The following is a 21761-nucleotide window of genomic DNA, read 5'->3' as shown; positions in this document are numbered from 1 at the left end:
AATGCTTCTTAACAAATCAAGTAATAGATTTCAAAGGTATTGTCGATATTATGCTTGCCATATGTGAAGGATTAAAACTAGATGGATTGCCGCACTTCTTGAACTAAATAGACTTAATTTAATGGAATTAAGAGAAATAAACTGAAGTGTGGCACCTCTCGCCAAAACATTGAAACCTTAGCTCCCAAAATTTGATGGCTAGCCGAATTCGAAGGAATCACAACATTTGAATATTTTCGTTTTCGTATTATTTATATACATCCAGCCTCTGCCGCGCATATAATATACCTATATAAACCTATACAATGCGTGATAAAAACATTTTTTACTTTTATTTATTTAACTACGGTACTAATTTTACCGCCAACAAGCACCAGTATCGAATGATATGTTACGACGAGCGGACGCGAATTTATAAGTCGGTTAAACGTGAATGGAATCGTGAATAGTCTCACCTGTTTTATATTATCATTGTGTGATTCTTTTTTCTTTAATTTTTTTCTATTTTTAAATTCAATAATTTTTGTTTTTGTAAATATTATGAACATGTCGATGATTATTTGTTTGAAGATTTAATGACTGTTGACCTCTGGATATTATATATGGCAATGTAAATTTTTAGCTTTGATAAAAGCTATAATTTGAACAATTATTTCTGTGTGATATACATTAACTGGTGTGCATTGGAATATCTAGAATATATCGTAAAAAGTTATCAGAATATAATTGAAGAAGAGAAGTGAAAAAGCACAACAATTATTAGAATGTTATTTTAAGTGGCTCTGTGGTGTTTCCAATTTGCAATTCAAAATTATACCTTATACCTAGGCAATATTAAGTCATAATGAACAATAATAAGTCAAAGGTAATTATTTTCATTTAGTTTGATAAAAACTGCAAATTACAGATTATCATAAGCAGTTTTATCAGAAGCTTAGTAAGCATGTTACAACAAATAAACGAAGATTATTAATTCTTTCAATAATAGTTGATGTGCATGATAGTCATGGGGAGAATAGAAAAACGAATTAAATTTAAATAATTATAATTTCTAGTTCCGTATCTATTGATTTGTTCATTAACTCTACAACTCACTAATTTTACACATCGATGGTGAACTCAAAAGCCAATTTCAAAAAATGAAAAGACATAAACTTTCTAACAATGGAGCACACACATTTTAAAAGGTCGTTGTGTTGCAGCCGCTTTTTTTTGTTTGTTTGAATTTTTATTTATATTCTCCATTGAATCGCGCTAGGTCTTTCATAACTCATAATGCAAAGACGTAGAAATGGATGGACAAAATGAAACATTTAGATACTTAATTGTAGGTTGTCGAGACGATTCAAACGATATGCATTCAATATTTTTGTGAATTAGTTTTGAATCAACGTCGAACGATGTATGCAAAAACGGTGTGGTATTGAAGTGTTCGTCGAACCATGGACGGTGGTTAGCTATTTTTATGAAATTGTCTTTTAAGATGAATCCACTTTTGTGTTACAAAAATATCTCTGAAAATCAATCAAATCCTTGAACTGACATACCTAGAAATCCGCACTCATTTGTTTATTGAATAATGTCAAATGATTCTTAAAAAACGCCGGTATACAAACAGAGTTACTGTTCACAATATTCATTCCAATAATCTAGTCATTCAGTCAAGGTTTCTTCATAATAATTATGTTTAAACATTTCGAATTTTAAACGTTGGCAACAGAATGAATAGACTAACGCGAAAGGCTGAAATTTAACACAAGTGCTCACACATGAGTCTAGCTGTTTAGCATGGGATTTCTTTAAATTTAAATTTTTAATTTTTTAGATATTCTAAGTTTCCTCCCCGCATAATTAGGACTCTTCAACAAAACACACAACTTCAGACTCTTCAGCCAGAAAACCATAGTCATCTCATTTTGTTCTTTCGAATGTAAACGATTGAACCAAATCGGCTTTTCCGTGTTCGTGTTTATAAGAGCTGCTTGAAACTCAAAAGATCGACAAAAATCAAATTCCATTGTGTTACCACACGCCAGTCTAACTCAAAATCTTCTACTTCATTTTTTGTATACAAAACCATACAAGCTTGAAGTCATCGCTAATTTTTGTCATCGTTATCAATAACAGATGAATAGCCGTTTCGAAATCCTTTTAAAGTAATTCGGTATCGTTTTGGCGTACCAAATGTACCACATTACAAATAATCGATTCTTTGATTACTGTAAGCAAAACCAAAAATTTTCCTTTCCACTTTTCATCGACAGTCTAATTTATATTTCCCAATTCGTGGTACTAATATTTTGATTCCAATTATCGAATAGCTACTTTCAACATATCTCCTCTATCAATAGCACCAGTTCAGAAAATTAGAAATGTGTTAAGTTCAACATTCTCGATATTATACCGTACAATGTAGATGTTTTGAATGACCTTAACACCAAAGGAAGAACCAAAAACAAAATTACCGACGATCTGAGGTTGAGTGAAAAAATATATAGATTCAATGTCACATAAAGACATGGTTTCCGTCCTTTGCTGTAAACGAGATAAGACAAAGCTTTGTGTTTTTTTTTCTGTTTGGTGTTAAGTGTTAGTCATTCCACGATTCAATTTTTTTAATTTATGCGAAAAGATTTTGAATTTAGTAAAAGAATGTTGAAATTTGGTATGTACTTTTTGCTGTCTGTGCATTTCATTGTTTGTCTACGGCTTGTCTCGAAGAACACTGTTAACTTGTTGTTATACATAGAGTCAAAATATACGTTAAAATACAATAAATAAAATGAAATGTTTATCAACAACACAACGAGCACATTGATTGCAAAAAAAATTAGGTTGGGTCGTATTTTACTATACATGCAACGCACTTCAAACAGTGCCAAATTTGTTCGACACACTGTCCAGTTTCAGTACCGCATTAAAAGTACCACTCATACCTGAAGTGCGTTGATAACATGTAATCTGTACACGCCTGCGCATGACTTACACTGACTGAATGAAGCTTTTATTTTCCACTTTACTTCATGCCATTTTAACGCTACATTTTTGGACTAAGGCCTACTGTTGTTCCACATGTGCCAGAGAAATCATTCGACGTTGTTAAATGTAACCTCTCGCTATTGTTACCACAAAAATCAGAAGTTCCTCTTGAGTCTTGGCAAAAATGAATTCGTTGGACTATCCTATTAGCAATCTGAGACCAGGCGTTTATAAAAAAAAACCAACAATGATGTACAAGTCACAATTTGGTACATTTTTACTAAATTCTCAACAGGTGAATATTAAGAGAAAGAGACAAAACGGAATAAATAAATAAATAAAAACCTTCATGCTATTCGAATTCTTATAAGAATGAGACAGAATTGTTGTTTTTTGTGCCAAGTCGTTTTTTATTATATATTTGTTATAAAGCCGATTTGAGGTGATTTATATGTAAAATTCTCAGCAAATTATGGTGTCCATGAACTTGTACCAATAATTTATCTGAGAAACAGGATAGTCCAAAATTTTCCATTTATATTTCATTCGGTGGTCATTATGAACTAATTGGTGTTGGGTAAATTAATTCTACAATCCACTTCATAAATATACGTCATCATTGCAACTTCAACTTGATTGTAAACTGACTGATAACACACATGTCCATATCTGTTCCTTAACTAGTGGAACTAGTTTGATTTTTTATTAAAGACTTATTAAGACTTAAGAAGCAGCAGTGTGCTTAACCTCTGTTATTTTCATAATTATTTTTCGGTTATTCCAACGACAAACAGTTTTAACGAAAGGATTAGGTTATTATTTACTTTTGAATAGATTTACTGAGATGGTCATTATCAAGCCATCAAATGATTTTAACGAATAAATTTTTCATGTCTGAATTTCTCGAATTTTTAATACCAAAAGAATTAGGAACTAGCGAACTGTTAAAAAATGCGAACAAAATGTTATTACGAACGCTGCTCGACCTTGAGGTCTAATTGCTCTAAAATAATGTAGATATACGAATCGTAACGCTTCATCCTCGAAATACAATCACCATACCATTAACTTTTCACAGATGACAAGCTTATGATAAGTATAATTACCGAGTCTGTTACTTCCTTCCTTCCTACATCGCTATCAAATTTTCATAATGATGAAAAATCTTTTACTTCATTTATTTTAACATTTTTAACAGAATCTAAGACAAGTTAGCCAAAGCTAGACTCTTTTTTGTATTTGCCGTCAATAACAGATGACTAAAACCCTTCACAGACGGCGAGCATTTTACCAAAAGAGATCGATTCTAACTCTAGCTCTGTGCACTTGTCTTTGTGAGGTAGCTCCTCAGAATTGTAATGCATACTGGAGCTACGCGGTGCGATTAGTTTAAGAAATGATTTTTGGAAATAAATGAAATTGAAATTGAAATTGAGGTTGAATTTTAAAGAGGAATCTAGATCGACTGGTTTCAAATTGAAAGTTGTAGGACATCGAAGAAGATATGGAGTTCATATACCGAAAAATCACTGCTAGATCTTACAATGCTGTAGAGCGAATGTAAAACACTTCATTGTATTCATACGAACATTTTGTATTTACAGCCTAAATCTAAATCACACTGTGTCGACTCTTTTCATGTGCTCTTCGCACCGAATTAAAATGAAACGTAGCATCACAGTATCTACAATTAATTGTTGCTTCTTTGTGTACGGCCATATGCAGATCCAAATACCGTTTCATTTTGAATGCTTTCGTGCAAATGTCACAGACAAACGATAAATTGGTATTATGGCACCATAGATGTTTCCTCAGTCGAGCGAATTGTTTGAATACTTTGCCACACTCGTCACATATGTAAGTTTGATCTTCGTGTTTTTTCATGTGTTCCGTTAATCGGCTTTTCGTCTTAAAGCTACTCCCGCAAGTGGCACATAGAAAGTCGGCCGTTTCCTTGTGCATTTTCATATGTCCGCTCAAATATGCTCGAAAATCGAAACGTTTTTCACAAACATAGCAATAGAATTCCTTACACACCACGTAATTCGGATCCTTGCTGTGTACTGTCTGAACGTGATTCTCGAAATCAATATGATTGGGAAACCAAATCGGACAAAAGAGGCAAATGTGCCGCCTAGGATCGGATGGCTCATAAATTCTTGGTTCCATTTCGCACTGATAACAACAGGATCGATTTTTCGACCGAATGGGGGCTGGTCTGTCGGCTTCGTTGAGGTTTGGTGTGTCGTTGAGAGCACTTTCATTAGATTTGGTATCAACAGCCGCTATGTTAAGTTCAGTTAAAGTTTCCATTTTTTCGAGGTCCTCGGGTATTTGTGAAACACTTTTTGATGCAGCACTGCCTAATACTTTGCTTTTTGTACATGCCTTAGAGCCAGGAAGAAAATTTATCCGTTTAAGCTTCACAACTTTGACGATTTTATTTGTTGGCACTGAACTTGAGTCTTCATCTGCAGGAAGTGTCATTTGAACTGAATCAGATTCTCCATCGGCATTGTGTTTGATTTCGTCACATTTTTGTTCGGTGATCGTTATTGCTGGAGCTGCGACTGAATCTTTACCCGCAACGTGACCTTTTTCACTACGTTTTCTTTTAACTATTCTGACGATTTTTGTGGCAGGAGCTGAGTTAGATTCTTCATTCCCGGTGCACCTGATTTCGCTGGGTCCTCGGTGAACAACTTTCATAGTTGGAGCTGATTTCGATTCTTCGTCCACAACGTCCTCGAAATTGCTACGTTTTCGTTTGATAATTCGGATGATTTTTGTCGATGGTTCTGAATTCAATTCTTCATCGACACTGTATTTGGTTTCACTGATTTCACCTCGTTGAACGAGTTTAGTTGTTACTGCTGAGTTCAATACTTCACCTGCAGCGTCCCTAATTTCCTTACGCTTTCGCTTAATTATTCTGACGACTCGTGTGGTTGGATTTGATTCATCCGTTTGTTTAATACTTTTTGAGCAACTGGATCCATTTGTAAATTTCGGCTGGAATTTCATATTGCGAACCTTGTGCGAAATACCATTGGAAGTATTTGGTGGTTCTATGACGTCCACTTCAGATTTGAGTTCACCAGTAGAAATAAATTCAGGTTGAGCTAATAATGGCGAATCAGACATTCCGATATCTGCAACGGTACCCAAAGTCTGCTCAAAATGAGAATTAATGTGATCCACGATACCCGGACAAGTTTCACAAACCGCATCACAGATTGTGCATGAAAATGAAAATTTGCCATTTTCGCAGCGAAAGATTTCACCTGATTTGCGTTGCGGTGAATGTTGCTTTACCGATGATGTTGACTGTAAATTAAACGTTTTACAGAAAATGTATTCAATGCAGAAGGTTTATGCTTACCTTCTTGATACCATTTCCGAATGTTTTAGCAAGCTTGCCGGAACCAATTGTTATTAAACTTTTCGAGAGTAGATATGCATCCAGCTTTCTGTTCATGATTCAGGGAACGTATCACATCAAATTAATGTTGAGTAATTTCACTTTAACCTTTCTTTGAACCACATCAAATAGCAAATTTATTTTACCGCCCAAATATGTTCGAACGGTTTTATTGAACGGAGTTCTTACTCTCTCGACAGGTTGTCCTCAAAGAATAAATCAACAATTATCGAGAACAGACCACACGTAACAAGTCAAGTCTGATTGAAATAACAAACGTAAACAACAACAATAATGTGTGATGCATTAATGGCAAGCACCAGTTGTCATTGCAGAGCCATCTGTTTGGTGCAGAATGTCATTTTTGTTTTTACCATAGAGTACTAGATCCGAAATGTGAAAATCTGTCTCTTTGTTGGTTGTTACAGTTCGATCTAGGCACTAGAAAAAGTGACAGAAACCAGAATATATATTATGATGTTATTACTTATTTCTTTGCCTGTAGAGGCGCCACAGTTTTTTTCAGTATTTTATTCTTTGCGCTCTATTTTCTGTTGACAGAACTAAACTTCACTCTGGTGAAATCAAAGTATATAAACACTGAAGGTAATGCAAATCCACAGTTACACACGGATCCAAACTTTCAGGTGAATATTAGCTCTGTCATGTTGCACACGTATTGAATTCGTTTGCGTCAAGTTGCATCTAGTGGTAAATTTGGAACTATTTAGCGGCGTTATGTTGCGCACATATAAAATTTGTTTGCGTCAAGTTGTATTTAGTGGTGAATTGGAAGGATTTTGACCCGTCATGTTGCACAAGTCTAAGTTAGACAACATACGAAAACAGAGGCGCCGACTTCTAGGTGGCAATGGGTGCGCGAGCACCCGATAAACGAGTTTGTTGGGTGCGTAGCACCCAATAAAATATTGATCAAATTAGTTAAAAACCGCATCATTTGTATGTGTGTGAAGTACCTGCGAACTTGAACCTGCGAATTCTACATTATAGTCCGGTCGTTGTGACAATCATTTTACATGACTTTCTACCGATGAAAGTTTCAAGAATTCGCAGGTTCAAACCTGCGAACAAAAAAAATCGCAGTTTCAAACCTGCAGAAAAAATTCGCTGGTTCAAATTCGCAGTTTCAAACCTGCCAAAAAACCAACGCAGGACCAACAGGGAAGTTGGAAGCTCTGGTTAAAAATTCGCAGATTCCAAATGAAAATTAGGAGGTTTAGCTAGAAAAATCGCAGGTTCAAAACTAAAAATTGCGAGATTGTAGCGCTCCCACAGTGTCCTACTTTCCTACTTTGTCGTTTTATTTCGAAATTTGTCCTACTTGTCCTACTGTCCTACGTAGGACACTTCGAGGACTTTAATTAAGTATAACAATCAAGCGGATTTTATGCTCTAAAAGTAAATTAAAATAATTTTCAACGAAACTTCATATAATTATTGGCTTAGATTATCAGAAATGAAAGATATTCTTGGTCATTTTAAACATCCAGTTATTTCACGACTGACAAAAGCCACGCAAATGCTGTATTCAGCACAAACTTTCTGCGTAATAAAGAGTCGATGCAAAGAACAACAGCTAGTCAAGGATGCTATTGATGCATATAAGCAACGCACCATGCAAATGCACGTCAAAATTACAGATACCACAACCGGACAGTGTCCAAAAAATCTTCATACAATTCACTTAAACTACAAAAAAGTAATTTTCATACAAACTTAGATACTGTCAATGTCACTTTTTTTGTGCATCTGCATGGTGCGTTGATATAAGGGTGTTATAAATATTCCCATAACTGTTTGTCTCCTGTCACTTTGTTTAGATCTTCAAAAATTCTAAGGTGAGAAGAGCTGATCTTGAACATAAGGACAAAAAAACGAAGAAAATATAAGGGAAATCGATAGATCGATTGGTCAGGAAATGGCAACGTTAAATGTGGCGGAAAAATTGTTGATCGACAGTAACAAATATTTGAGCAAAGTTGTAAATTCACGGCAGAGTAAATTAAACCAGGCAGGAGCGGCTCATTTTTAAAACGTCAAATAAGCAACAAATAAGGGACCTAATACACTGTATAAAAATGAACTCAAATGAACACTGACATGTAGGTTCAAAACTGGGAATTTTTTATTTCGCAGTTTTAAACCTGCGAATTTCTTATTTCGCAGTTTCACACCTGCGAATTTTTTATAATTCCTGAAATCACTAAAACTTCATGTAAAATGATCGTCACAACGACTGGAATATAATGTAGAATTCGCAGGTTTAAGTTCGGAGGTACTTCACATACATATCATTTGTGAACCAACTTAGTTCGTCCGTGCCTGGAAAAATTTCGCCTGCGGCGCTTTACATATTATGGACTTAAATGTTGCACCCAACAACCAAAACAAAAGTCGGCGCCCCTGTACGAAAATGAATTCACCTGAAAGTTTGGATCCGCAATTTCTCTGATCCGCTGAGGGTCTGCATTACCTTCAGTGTTTATATACTTCGGGTGAAATATCTATCAAATATTGAAATGTTATGGAAGTGAAGTTAGTTCACAAAGAAATAGAGCGCTGATATTAGTAATTTTATGACGAAATGTACTAGAAATGTTTCTAGAAAATCTTAGCTTAGCTAATTCTTGTAAAATATCTAAAAAATAAATTACTTGATTTTACAAAATGTAACATACAAAAGTGTGTCTTCTAAGTCTATGGAGGAGCCACTAACAAAAATTCTACCACTGCATTCGTGATCAACTCGGAGGTGTAATGACAATAATGTTCTTTCCGAGCTAAACTAGCTTTTTTCAGCAAAATTATTTACACATAGAGAAAAACGCTAAATTGCTGAGGGTTTGTGGGTAAATTTGATGGTTTACTGAGTTTTTGGAGTGACTTAAAACCAATGTATATAAACATACTGAACGTAATGCAAATCCACAAAAACTCACGGAACCCTACTTTCGGGTGAATATAATTTTTACAATGTTCGCCACTAGTTAAATTCACTTTGTTAGGTTGCATATTTATACTCAACGCAAAAAATTGTATGCAGAGCAACACATTTCTACCAACATTAACACGCCAACCATCACGCAAGCAACATAACAAATCTTATATTCACCCGAATCTTGGGTTCTGTAAAATTTGTGATCTGCTGAGCATTTGCATTATCTTCACTATGTTTATATACTTTGACGTTAAACAGCACTCCAAAAATTACCATATGGGCACGATGAGCAATGAACGTCAACACAAGGTATGGTCGAATGTCAAACTTTGTATGTAGCGGAGGACGTAGCGATTTGATATAAACAAACTCACCTCTCATGAGAGGTGAGTTTGTATATATGAAATCGCCATGTCCTCCGTTTTGTAACATTGTAGTTCACTCAACGATATCAATTATTTAAGAATTCTCAAAATAACTTTCTTAATAGTATGGCAAGTGCTTCGTTATTAAGATGGCTCCGCTTTTGACACTTAAAAAGTCAGTTTGACATTTTGTTAATGTGGGACTTGTGAACATTCATTTATTTATAGTCGTGCGGTATTGTTTGTGTTTTCTTAAGCTAATTTTACTGATTTCACTTTTTTAATGAATTTAACAAACTAACAGATTAACAAACGACAATTAAAACTAATATTCCGTTGGTAATAAGTAAAATAGTTGCGTAAAATGCTCCGACTATTCAGACTGCTAATTAAGCTAACCTATCGAATTGTTCCGATTAATATAATATTACTAGCATCCGGATGACAAAATGAACGTCACTGTAATAATTTCTCAAAACAATTTCATCGCCAACAGTTTTCCGATGTGGATATAGAGAAAAACGCGACTGCTGATGAATATCGACATACAAACACCAATAAAACGATCAGCTGTACGAACAACAATAACAGCAACAGCAACAACAACAATCATACAAGTTTTCAATTGAATGACGACTACAACTTCACATTACCAACGAAGAAAGACAGCAAACAGGCTGAAACAGTGAAGAGCAGAAAATCAGTCGCTTGCCGTGTATCTGTTGTATTAGTCAGTTGTTTTTTGGTGATATTTACTTTAAGTACAGTGACTTTAGTGTGGTATTACATGGGTTGGATTTATGGAGTGCAAGCCATTGTGGTGGCAATAATTGCTGTGTTAGGAGCATCGGGCATATGGAGACTGTTCGGCCATTGGCTCTATATTGCGGCGGTTACTGGACCCAGAGATGTACGGTAAGTGGTTTTATTATCAAAATATTGTTCTGATTTTATCGGAGTGCTAATCATTGAACGGTTGATTGACAAAGTGTCCAAAGGCTATTTCATTGCATAACATGTTGATCGTAAAAAGAGTTTTTTTTGTTTCATTTTGTTGAATTTTAATTGTAAAATAATTCAGATTGTGTGTGGCTGTACGTGACCCTAAGTCGAACTTTTTAATTGAAGCTTTGCTTTATATTCAACTAATCGTCATATGTATGTGAACCAACAATTTACACTCATGGTCATGAACGTATATATAATATTACTTGCAATTTTCAAATTATTCCAATTTTGTCTCACTCCGGTTGTATGTGGCGAGCGACGTTTGTATGCTCGTCATTTTTACTCTGAAAGCATAGTAAATTTCATGACTGCACAATTTATTTTGTCTGTTGTTTCCCAAACACAACCGAATGACGACAATAATTTTTTTTATTATTTTCCTTTTTGAATAACTACATCAACACGATGCGGTCAAATTACTTAGACAAATACAGCCAACCATTCGCATATTAAGCAAAGACATAAAGAATGTGTTTAACTGGGGATTTATATTATCGTACAAGAACTGGTCGCCACGGTTATCCCCATATTCGACGTTTTTATTTCGATTAGAGTTATACAATATGTCTACACATATACCACATCAAGATGCTTTTATAAAAAAAACGTGTGTGCTTTATCAAATGAAATTCGTTGATTTAAAGTTGTGAATACAAAATACAACAACAACAATAAATGTTCGAAAATGAACTTTCGACTTGATGTGTACGTACAGTGAAGTAAGAGTGAATTTTTTTTTTAAATACGAAACGTAAATTAAAATAAAATCGTTTACATACAATCGCAAAATGTTGACTGGTTGGATGGATCATTGCCCTTGTTACACATTTTTTTTAGTGTGTGACTTACATGAATATTTATAAAATAAAATCTGTTTAAAACAAAGAAAATTAGGGGAAAACTGGTTTGCTTCTTCACAATCAATTGGGCGCTTGATAAACGATTGATATAATTCCAATTTCAATGTCATCGATCAAGGATGAACAATAAAATCGTTAGGTTTCGTTATGTGAACCGGAAAAAGATTTACATTTTTAATTAGATGCTGTTGTGTCATAAGACATTTGCGGCGTACATGGAAGGAAGTCAGTATAATAGCCGCATATAAATTTGTCCTATACGAATTGAGGCTACAAATATATACTTGACGATCACAGTCGTTTAATTGATATGAACTTGTCGAAAGTATATGTACATTGAAGAAGAAAATGACAATTGCTGTGTGCATAATCAATGTGCATTACCAATGATACAGCTATTGTTTCGCTTTATTTAACTTCCCCAGTGAATGCATTTTAATTGGAAAATATGCTTTCGGTTCACAACGGTTTTGCGACCTGTACGAAGCACAGCACATTTGTGGGTTTATTATGTCGTGTAATACGGGGTTAAAAGGAAAGAAGTTTATTGTTTACGTGTCAGATGGCTAGGGGATGCATTAATCGTTGCCGCGAGGTTAATCCTTCAACTATTGGCTGAAGAATAAATGTAGTTTCTTTCTATTCCCGAAATATAAGGCTCTATCAGAGTATAAGGCTCGGAACAGGTCATGTCGATCTGATTACCTGAAATGAACCTGAATTGAAAATTTTTATCTGACCAATTCAGGTAAATCAGATCAGAGTTCAGGTATATCTGGGATTTTTTCAGGTATACCTAGAAACTGACCTGATTTCCATGAATTTTCATCTGTCTTCATATTTCAGGTAAATTCAGGTCAGTTCAGACTCAGATATTTTCAGGTCGACTTCAATTTTAGCTTCAGATCTGACCTGACCTATTCTCTGCATCTTACAAAAAAAAAACGACGCTACTGTTATTTTTCAACTTTTGTGAAAGTATTTGTACAACGATCTGCTATATTTGCACAGCTGGAACTAGGAAAACGTTGTAACTATTCTGCTTCTTATTTACTCATTCCACAATGTGGCCACATTGAAATTGAAGATAAAATTAATTAATTAAATTGTAATATTCTACGGTAGTGAATTCGATAATATCTAATCGTATCGTGCGGGCTCTCCTTATCTGTAGCCGGCTTGGCTTGTGTGGTATTACGTTTGAATTTAAAATATTTTCGTTTGCAATTTTGCATAAATAAAAATTTGTTTAGTCATTTGTTGCTTCTGGTCTACTTATGCATGGATTTATTTATTTTTTTTTATAATTAATTTACTTTACGTATACTAATAAAACGCAAAACATTGCATGCATGTACCTGACACTGAAATTAATAACTACAAACAACTACCTACTACTACTACTAATGCCAACATGGGATAATTCCACTTTTTGCTAATGTCTTTTTTCTGTGTTTCTTTACTCTGAACTGGATAAGTGGATTAAAATTTAATTATGATTGCATTACATTTTAATTGAGTTCATTTGTTAATGGTGGTCAAGACAATTATGAAGATAAAATAACAATAAGGCTTAATGTTACCTCTACCTACTTTTCATTGCCGCTCTTTCACTGTGACAACGGTTGCAATTTTAACTCGGTCAATTAGTAACACAGCTCACGAATCAATAATATGGAAACTATGGTTAACACTGACAATCAATCAAATTTATAATTGAGAAATATTTCTGTGGCAATATCCTATCACTGATTATTGTACAAGATTTTAGAGTGTTTTGGTTATTATGCGTCGAATATTTAAGGTTTTCTGGACTTTTAACCTTTTGGAAAGAGAAAGTGGCGACTCACTTTCAATCATTAAATCTTCTACATCTTTTGTTTAAAATATCTCCTTGCATCTTTTACTTCATTTGTTTAAACACACATTTTACTGTATATAAGACCTCATTACCCGAAGGTCATTGTTTACTTTTACTGACTGTTATAGATGATTACCATAGAAGTTCGATAGTATTTAGTGATATGAGATCGATGCTCCCGCAACTAGAGGACTGAAAGTTATTTGTTTATTTACGTTACGCGTGTCTAGACAGAATTTAAAATGTTTACTGTCGTGTTGTCACAACTCGTAGATTATTTTCAAACTGAATCCTAACTCCACAGCCTCAACGTTTCAATCATTCAATTGATGATCACAAACCATTTTGTAGCACTTTGAAACTTGGAAATGAAAGCTTCCAATATATGTATGGCTGGTCATAGATAATGTAGCCATCGTTTAACTTGAAACCTACAGCTTTTGTTGATTAATTTATTAGCTCATCAGAACTTATCTCGATTGGCTACTTGTTTTTCGCGTGAAAACATTCCAATTCAAATGAATCTTAGAAATCGAAACTGAATCAGTTAATCAGTTTTGAAGATATTTACACACTTGGGCACAAAAATGGATTGTCACTCACACACACTTAACATATTCAGAAAACAAAAGTTCAAACAAAATTAAATAAATCTCGTAGGTACTATCAATACACAAACACAACACAGTTTAATTACACGACCGTTGATAAGTGTAACAATTATTGAAGTTTTATTTTGGGAAGAAATAAAAGCGATAAATCTAAAATAAGAATTGATCACTTGAAAATTAAAATGATTGCAGGAAAATAAGAATGTGATCACAACCAGTTTTTCAAATATAACACTACGAAATAAGATTCTATCAACCTAAAATAAGAAGTGATCACAAGTAGTACCTACCACCCGCTAAATCAAATGTGACCACTAAAAATAAAGAATTTGATCACTAAAAATAAAGAATTTGATCACTAAAAGTAAAGAATTTGATCACTAAAAGTCCGAACGAATACACATAAAAAGCGTTTTAACACGCCGAGCGATCCGGCCCATTGCCCCGGAGCGAAGCGGAGGGCCGCAATGCGAGCCGGGCGCCGGAACGGTGTTGGTAACTTAGGAGTTAATTTTTTCTCTCTCGCATCGTCTAATAATTAGTCTGTGTAATTCATTGCACATAAAAAGCGTTTTAACACGCCGAGCGATCCGGCCCATTGCCCCGTAGCGAAGCGGAGGGCCGCAATGCGAGCCGGGCGCCGGAACGGTGTTGGTAACTTAGGTGTTAATTTTTTTTTCTCTTGCATCGTCTAATAATCAAACAGAATAATAGATAGCATATCCTTATTTCTTGCAATCAAATTTTTTATTTTGCACGATCATTTCTTTATTTTTTGTAATCAAATTCGTATAATTGTAGATCATTTCTTATTTCGAGACGATCATATGTTAGTGGTAAAATTGCATATATTTAGTGATCAAATTCTTATTTTTTGGTGATCAAATTCTATTTTTATTGCTATCATAAAAAAATTGTGATCATTTCTCTTTTTCTAGTGATCATTTCCTATTTTCTTGTGATCATTTCTTATTAAATAGCTATCACTTTAATTACATGCCTTTTATTTTCTCTGTACATGGATAATCACTGCGTAAAGCAAGTAAGATTTTTCCGCAATACAACTTTTCATATTTTTTTTTGTTTTTAACTACAACTCGCTCCACTGATATATCATGCCATTCTAAATAATAACTAGGTCAGACGATCAGACAAACGAGCGAACAAAGTGCACCAGATTGAACGAAACTAAGAATCCAAATAGTCTTATTATAGCATCAATCCTTTATCATCTGTAAACAATTACTGATGTACATGCATATCAAATGAAATTATTGAAAAGCTAATCCAATTTTCGCATGATTTGAATAATTCTAATGGAATAATCAATTCAAATAATTGCGAGAAAACAAATGGTGTTGCTTAAGTTAATTGTCGATTACGGTCTAAATATAAACAGCTATTATCTACCGGCAACGAGAATCTTTCGTACGAACAATAATGGTATTGAAGGTATGCTTGGATATCGTAGAGCACAGGCACTGGAATTGTGATAAAGAATTATTTTTAGTCAGAAACTGTGTTCTCTTTATCAAAAATGATTTAAAAAATTAAAATAGCTTTAAAGGCTTAGGCATAATGGTATTGGTTACGACGGAATTAGTTTGATGTAAAAAAAGAACAATTATTGTATAGAAACCAGCACAATGATTTAACACTAAGCCATTGACTTGCAAGAAACAAAAATGTTCAAGGTCGTGTCATTGGCGAGAAGGCATACCTCAGTTTTTATTGGAATTAGAATATGAAAATTGAAACTAAGCGCTTCATTGTTTTCTAACTCATAAACATATTCATTAGTCTCGAACTTGAACGAATAAATCGTACGGAATGAGAAACCATCAATATATATACTCGTTATCACATCCACTGGAGGATGTATTAATTTGAGTGTATTCGATCGAATATGCTGGTCTGCTGTTAAAGAAAAACAATGTTGTGAAAGTTAACTTAAACATGAATTTAGGTACAGAGAGTCGACAAATATGTCTTTTAACGGGGGTGATGAGTTAACACAAATGAAACGTTGAGAGGATCGAAATTTTTGTTATTTACGGGCGCATCGGTCTTCCCACACGTGATTAAATTAAATGATAGCTGCATCGTCAGCAATTAAACTACGACGAACGACGTGCAATCGATAAATTTTAGTGTCCGAATGCAATTTATTCATATTGTCAATATCACCTTGATTTTAATCGATATTCTTGTGCGCAACAGTTGCACGTAAAATTATTAATTGTTAAAAGAGTTCGTAAAAGTTACTCTTTCGGTCATCGACTATGTTGGTTCTACAGATCAAGTTTGATTGCAGCTGAAAAAGTAGTATTTTCGAGGTCGAATGTTGAATTCATATCAGAAAATAGTTTTCAGAAAATGGAGGCAACTTTCAGTGCCGGCCTAGCCATACCGGGAAGTTGGGCGTTTAACGAAGAGTCTTTTACATTGTTTTTTTGAAAAATTTTTAATTTATGGGCTTTTCGTAGATTTCAGGGGAGTTTACCCGATGGACTTTTAGGTAGCCAGTCCAGTGCTGGTTACTTTTGAAACTAAGATTGATATTCAAACATAAACCTCAAATGAAATGTGCAAACTAACGTCTTAGTAATAGCCTGAAATATGGCAATATGGTTTTTATATAAATATATATGTAACAATCTAGTGGTCAGCAAAACAATGTTGCTTTTCAAACTATGAAAAAAAAGGATATCGTCGAGTAGTACAAAGGTTTTATAATGATACGATTTTCCGACATAAGCAATTTGCTTTTGAATCTCTGAGAAATTTTCTCAATTTGGTCTTGGATTTTCGGTATGCTTGCAATTATATGTAGATCATACGTAGGGAAAGTAATAGGAAGCCCATATATAAGTTTTAGGCACTTGTTTTGCATAGTCTGAAGTTTGACAATATGTGACGATGCACACACGCCCCAAACCGGACAAGCGTACAACAGAGTACTTCGAATGATGGCTTTGTATATCAGAACTTTATTCTGGACGTTTAACCTCGACCTTTTATTTAGCACCGGATAAAGGGACCCAAAAAGTCGTAGAGACTTTTCAACAGTAAGGTCAATGTGCTCTTTGAAAGTCATTGTTTTGTCGAGTGTTAGTCCCAGTATCTAAATACTGTACTTCCATTGGATCTTATCATTGAGAACAGACACTTCTTTTGCCGGATACCACTTTGTAGTTCTCCTTCTGGTAAAGAACGAGGCTTGGGTTTTATTACCATTCAGTCTAATCTTCCATTTTGCACAATAATCTGACAATTTCTCGCTGGCTTTATTGAGACTCTTGACGATTATTTTAGGACTCTTCGAGGACTTTTGTACTGACGTATCGTCTGCGAACATTCCTTTATGAGATCTCTAAATCAGACATGAAAATATTATACAGAATTGGACTAGGTACACTGCCCTGGGGTACACCAGCTATGATGTTATGGGTCTTTGAGTCACTACCATCAATCGATACATGAAAAGACCTTTTTTTCAAGAATGATTTCACCAGTTTTGTGATGCACATTGGAAACTTGTTTTTGATCATTTTGAAAAGGAGGAATACCGAGGGGTGACGCACACGCACTTCTTCAAATTTAATCCGTTTAATACATTTAATCCAAGAAAAACATGGGATTAAATGGATTTAAATCCATTTAATCCTTAGTGCGTCACCCCTCGAGGAATACACTGTCGAACGCTTTTTCGACGTCATAGCCCAGCATACCTATCGATTCTCTTGAGATTGATAAGAGATTGATTTAGAGATTCTCATAAGTTGATGGTTGGCAGAGTGACCTTCACGAAAACCAAACTGATCTTCAGAAAGTACATCACACACCGTTAAGTGATTGTTAATTCTTCTAGCTATGACCTTTTCTAGAATTTCACTCAAAGCGTTGAGGAGGCTAATTGGCCTATAATTGTTCGCGTACGATAGATCTTTTCCTGGCTTGGGAATTGCAATGACTTTTGCATGCTTCCACTCGTCAGGGAAATAGCTGAGTTTAAAGCATGAACGGTAGACATGTGTAAGAAACACAGTGCCTTTAATAGGGATTTTTTTAAGTAGCACATTATTGATCTTGTCAATATGGTTTGGTCGCTGATGTCTTTAGTTGCATAGTAGGTAGATAATTCGTAGTTTTCAAAACAATTTTTTTGCTTCGGTCGACGGGAACCAACGATAAAGAACTGCTGTGGTATATTGAGCGATATTAGTGTATCTTTCGTTATCGCTTCTAACATATTTAGATAGATGTGATTGTTATTTGACAGTTGTTGATTTAAAGCCTCTTCATAAATATAACAGTCCACAATGCAATGCTCGATAGCCATACTTAGTACCCTGTTACGGGCGGCGTCGTATCATCTATTATTATCGACAACCACGATAAAAATTACTCAGTGTAGTGTTCCCTTACAAAGTGAAATGCATATAAAACTGCTGATCAATCTGTTGCAAATACAAACAACAATCAAAAGAAGTAACAGACTCTTCAATATCATTTCTGTCAAGCTTAGAATCCTTTGAAATTTTCAGTTACTCTTAAGACCTTAGAAGAACAGAATGATCATGTTTCATCTTATTTTCTTCTTTTTTCAGCGCACTTCTGAGATATTTGAAATTAGTTGTACTGGTGAAACGTTACCAACGCAAAAATGTTACCATCGGTGATGTCTTCGTTAATCTCGTCACGAAACATCCGAACAAAATTTGCTTCGTTTTCGAAGATAGGGAGTGGACATTTAATGAGGTAATTTGTAATAGGAAAACCATCGACAAACCACAAATTTATCTATCTCTTCCACACATCTACAGGTGAATGAATTTTCCAACCGTATTGCACATCATTTCCACAGCAAAGGCTTCAAAGCTGGTGACATTGTCGGCCTTTTTATGGAAAATCGTCCCGAATTCGTGTGCATATGGCTTGGATTGTCCAAAATTGGTGTTATCGTTCCTCTCATCAACACAAACCTCCGATTAGCTTCTCTACTGCATAGCATTACAGTAGCCAACTGCAATGCACTCATCTTTGGCAGTTCGTTAACATCGGCCGTTGATGAAATTACGCTTCCGTCGTCGGTGGGCTTGTATCAGTTCAATGACAAACCGAATGAGACTGTTAAAGAAAATGCGCTAGATTTGCTGGCAGTCATGAAATCGGCTTCCGCTGATAACATTGTCAACAGAGATAATCAGACCAGACATCACAATAAATTGTTGTACATCTACACGTCGGGTACTACGGGACTGCCGAAAGCTGCCGTTATATCACATTCCAGATTCATTTTCATTGCGGCCGGCATTCACTATGTGGCGGCCTTTAGTGATGACGATGTATTCTACACTCCACTGCCATTGGTTCGATTGCACATTTTGCTTATCAGATGAATCTGATCTTAAATTAAATTTTGCATTTCAGTATCACACAGCTGGTGGTGTTATGAGCATAGGACAAGCGCTGTTATTCGGAAGCACCGTTGTCATTCGAAAGAAGTTTTCAGCATCCGGCTACTTCTCGGACTGTCAAAAGTACAATTGCACTGTAAGTCTAAATTTGTAAACTTGTGAGATGCTTTACGACAATAACTCCATTCGCCAGGTATCTCAATACATCGGCGAAATGTGTCGTTACATTTTGGCCACGCCACAATCGTCAACCGACAAAGGACATAAAATTCGAACGATTTTTGGCAACGGACTACGACCACAAATATGGAAACCATTCGTCGATCGTTTCAATATACCGAATGTTGCTGAGTTCTACGGTGCTACTGAAGGGAATGCGAATATTGGTTGGTTAATGTGAAGGTGATACAACGGAAATTCGGAGACTAAAACGGTTCTTTTTGTCAACAGTAAATATCGACAACAAAGTCGGGGCTATTGGGTTTGTGTCAAGAATACTGCCGTCTGTGTATCCAATTAGTATTATAAGAGCGGATCAGAACACAGGGGAACCGATCAGAGGACCGGATGGATTGTGTCAGGTATTACTTCGAATTAATTTTGACTGGTCAAAAAAGTGGAGGCAGGACAGACCTCATAGCTTGTTGGCACTAATTGCCACAATTGATTTTTACCATTAAAAACGAACTCTTTCAACAGCTATGCCGACCGAACGAGCCTGGCGTATTCATTGGAAAGATTATTCCGAACAATCCTAGCAGAGCATTTTTAGGCTATGTCGATGAGAAGGCATCATCCAAGAAGGTGGTGCGAGATGTGTTCAAGAAAGGAGACTCGGCATTCTTGTCTGTATGTCAAAGTGATGAATTAGCTGCAATCCATTCAGAACGTTCGGATTCGAAAAACCAATCGTTCTTAATGGATAATCAGCACCTACCGCATTTGATCGATGGACAATAAAATTGCAAATTTTGAATCTACAGGGCGACGTACTGGTGTCAGACGAGCGTGGATACCTTTTCTTCATTGACAGGACTGGAGATACGTTCCGATGGAAGGGCGAGAACGTTTCAACCAGTGAAGTAGAGGCCCAAGTCAGCAATGTTGCCGGCTATAGAGATTGTGTTGTTTATGGTGTTGAGGTGAGTACCGCATTTTCGAACATTTTAATTTACATTTTAATGTTAACCAACATTGCCATTGCTACAGATACCAAATCTGGAAGGACGTGCCGGCATGGCAGCTATTTTGGATGCAGAGAAAACGGTTGATTTAACTGATTTGGCCGATGGTTTGAAGAAAGTTTTACCGTCTTATGCACGGCCGCAGTTCATTCGACTGCTAACAAAAGTCGATATGACTGGTACATTTAAATTAAAGAAATTAGACTTGCAGAAACAAGGATTCGATCCGAGTGCGATAGACGACAAATTGTATTATTTAACATCGAAGGGGACATACTCAATTTTAGATAGAAATGTTTACGAGCAAATCAACAGAGGAGAATTACGATTTTAGAATTTTTATAAGAACCAAGCAGAAGATTGAATAGATTTTAAGCTGTTTTTTTAATTAACTCAAAATTGTTTTATTTATTGAATTGCGTGTCCTAATAGAAGACGGATAAAGACTACCTGGAAAGAAGCAGTTACATTTTTTCATTTTTTAGAGATCACGTCGTTCCGAACATTTCTGAGGATTTCTGAGCTAGTAAAAGCGAAAATCATATTGTCTGTTAGACCAGAATCCAAAAACTTGAATAACTGATAGAAGGTGGATATCAAACTAAAAATGTGAGATTGACAGCTCGAGAGATTTTTGACATTGGGCGAGGGCGAGGGCATTGGGATTTCTTAATCGGAATACGCAGGAACTCTTAAATATTCCATAAAATTCCAAATTTTTTCAAATTAAAACTGATAAATGTGCTTTAAAGAATTTGAAAGAGCTTTAAAGCATTAAAATTCTAAAAATAGTCCCTGGTGGTCGCAGTCTGATTTAACTGTCTAGGTTACCTATATTTTTTTACCTATCTCCTCCGACTTCGGCTCGGATATGCAAACTTTACCCTTGTCAAAATAACAGTTTTCAAACCTTGGCGCCTTAACACACACTCGTGAGTAAACTGTTCCATAACGTATCCCAGGGTCCTAGGACCATTTATCACACGCATCCAACCAACCACAAACTTGGCTGCTTCATAAAAGTCAGCAAATTTCACATTTTATGTAAGAAGTAAAGTCAAGAAAATTATCATTGGAAAGATGAGGTACCAAG

At 35.3% G+C, this 21761-nt stretch overlaps 2 protein-coding genes across 2 annotated transcripts; one reads left to right on the top strand and one right to left on the bottom strand.

The window, feature by feature from the left end:
- The first annotated feature begins 395 nt into the window (after window positions 1-395).
- On the top strand, window positions 396-21060 carry LOC119072065 (long-chain fatty acid transport protein 4). Its single transcript, XM_037177200.1, has 10 exons — window positions 396-848; window positions 10219-10639; window positions 18675-18825; window positions 18891-19436; window positions 19498-19620; window positions 19678-19870; window positions 19935-20065; window positions 20184-20333; window positions 20468-20626; window positions 20694-21060. Exons 1-10 carry the CDS (start codon window positions 845-847, stop codon window positions 21000-21002), a joined length of 2187 nt encoding a protein of 728 aa, XP_037033095.1. The 5' UTR covers window positions 396-844; the 3' UTR covers window positions 21003-21060.
- On the bottom strand, window positions 4553-6708 carry LOC119072069 (myoneurin-like). The gene is made up of 2 exons (XM_037177204.1): window positions 6362-6708; window positions 4553-6306 (listed from the first exon to the last, which is right to left on the bottom strand). The coding sequence occupies exons 1-2, from the start codon at window positions 6455-6457 to the stop codon at window positions 4591-4593; spliced, it is 1812 nt and encodes a 603-aa protein (XP_037033099.1). The 5' UTR covers window positions 6458-6708; the 3' UTR covers window positions 4553-4590.
- Window positions 21061-21761: the final 701 nt, after the last annotated feature.

The sequence above is a fragment of the Bradysia coprophila genome (genome assembly GCF_014529535.1).
Source record: "Bradysia coprophila strain Holo2 chromosome IV unlocalized genomic scaffold, BU_Bcop_v1 contig_5, whole genome shotgun sequence".
NCBI classification, from domain to species: Eukaryota; Metazoa; Arthropoda; class Insecta; order Diptera; family Sciaridae; genus Bradysia; species Bradysia coprophila.
This window is presented reverse-complemented; position numbering and strand designations above follow the sequence as displayed.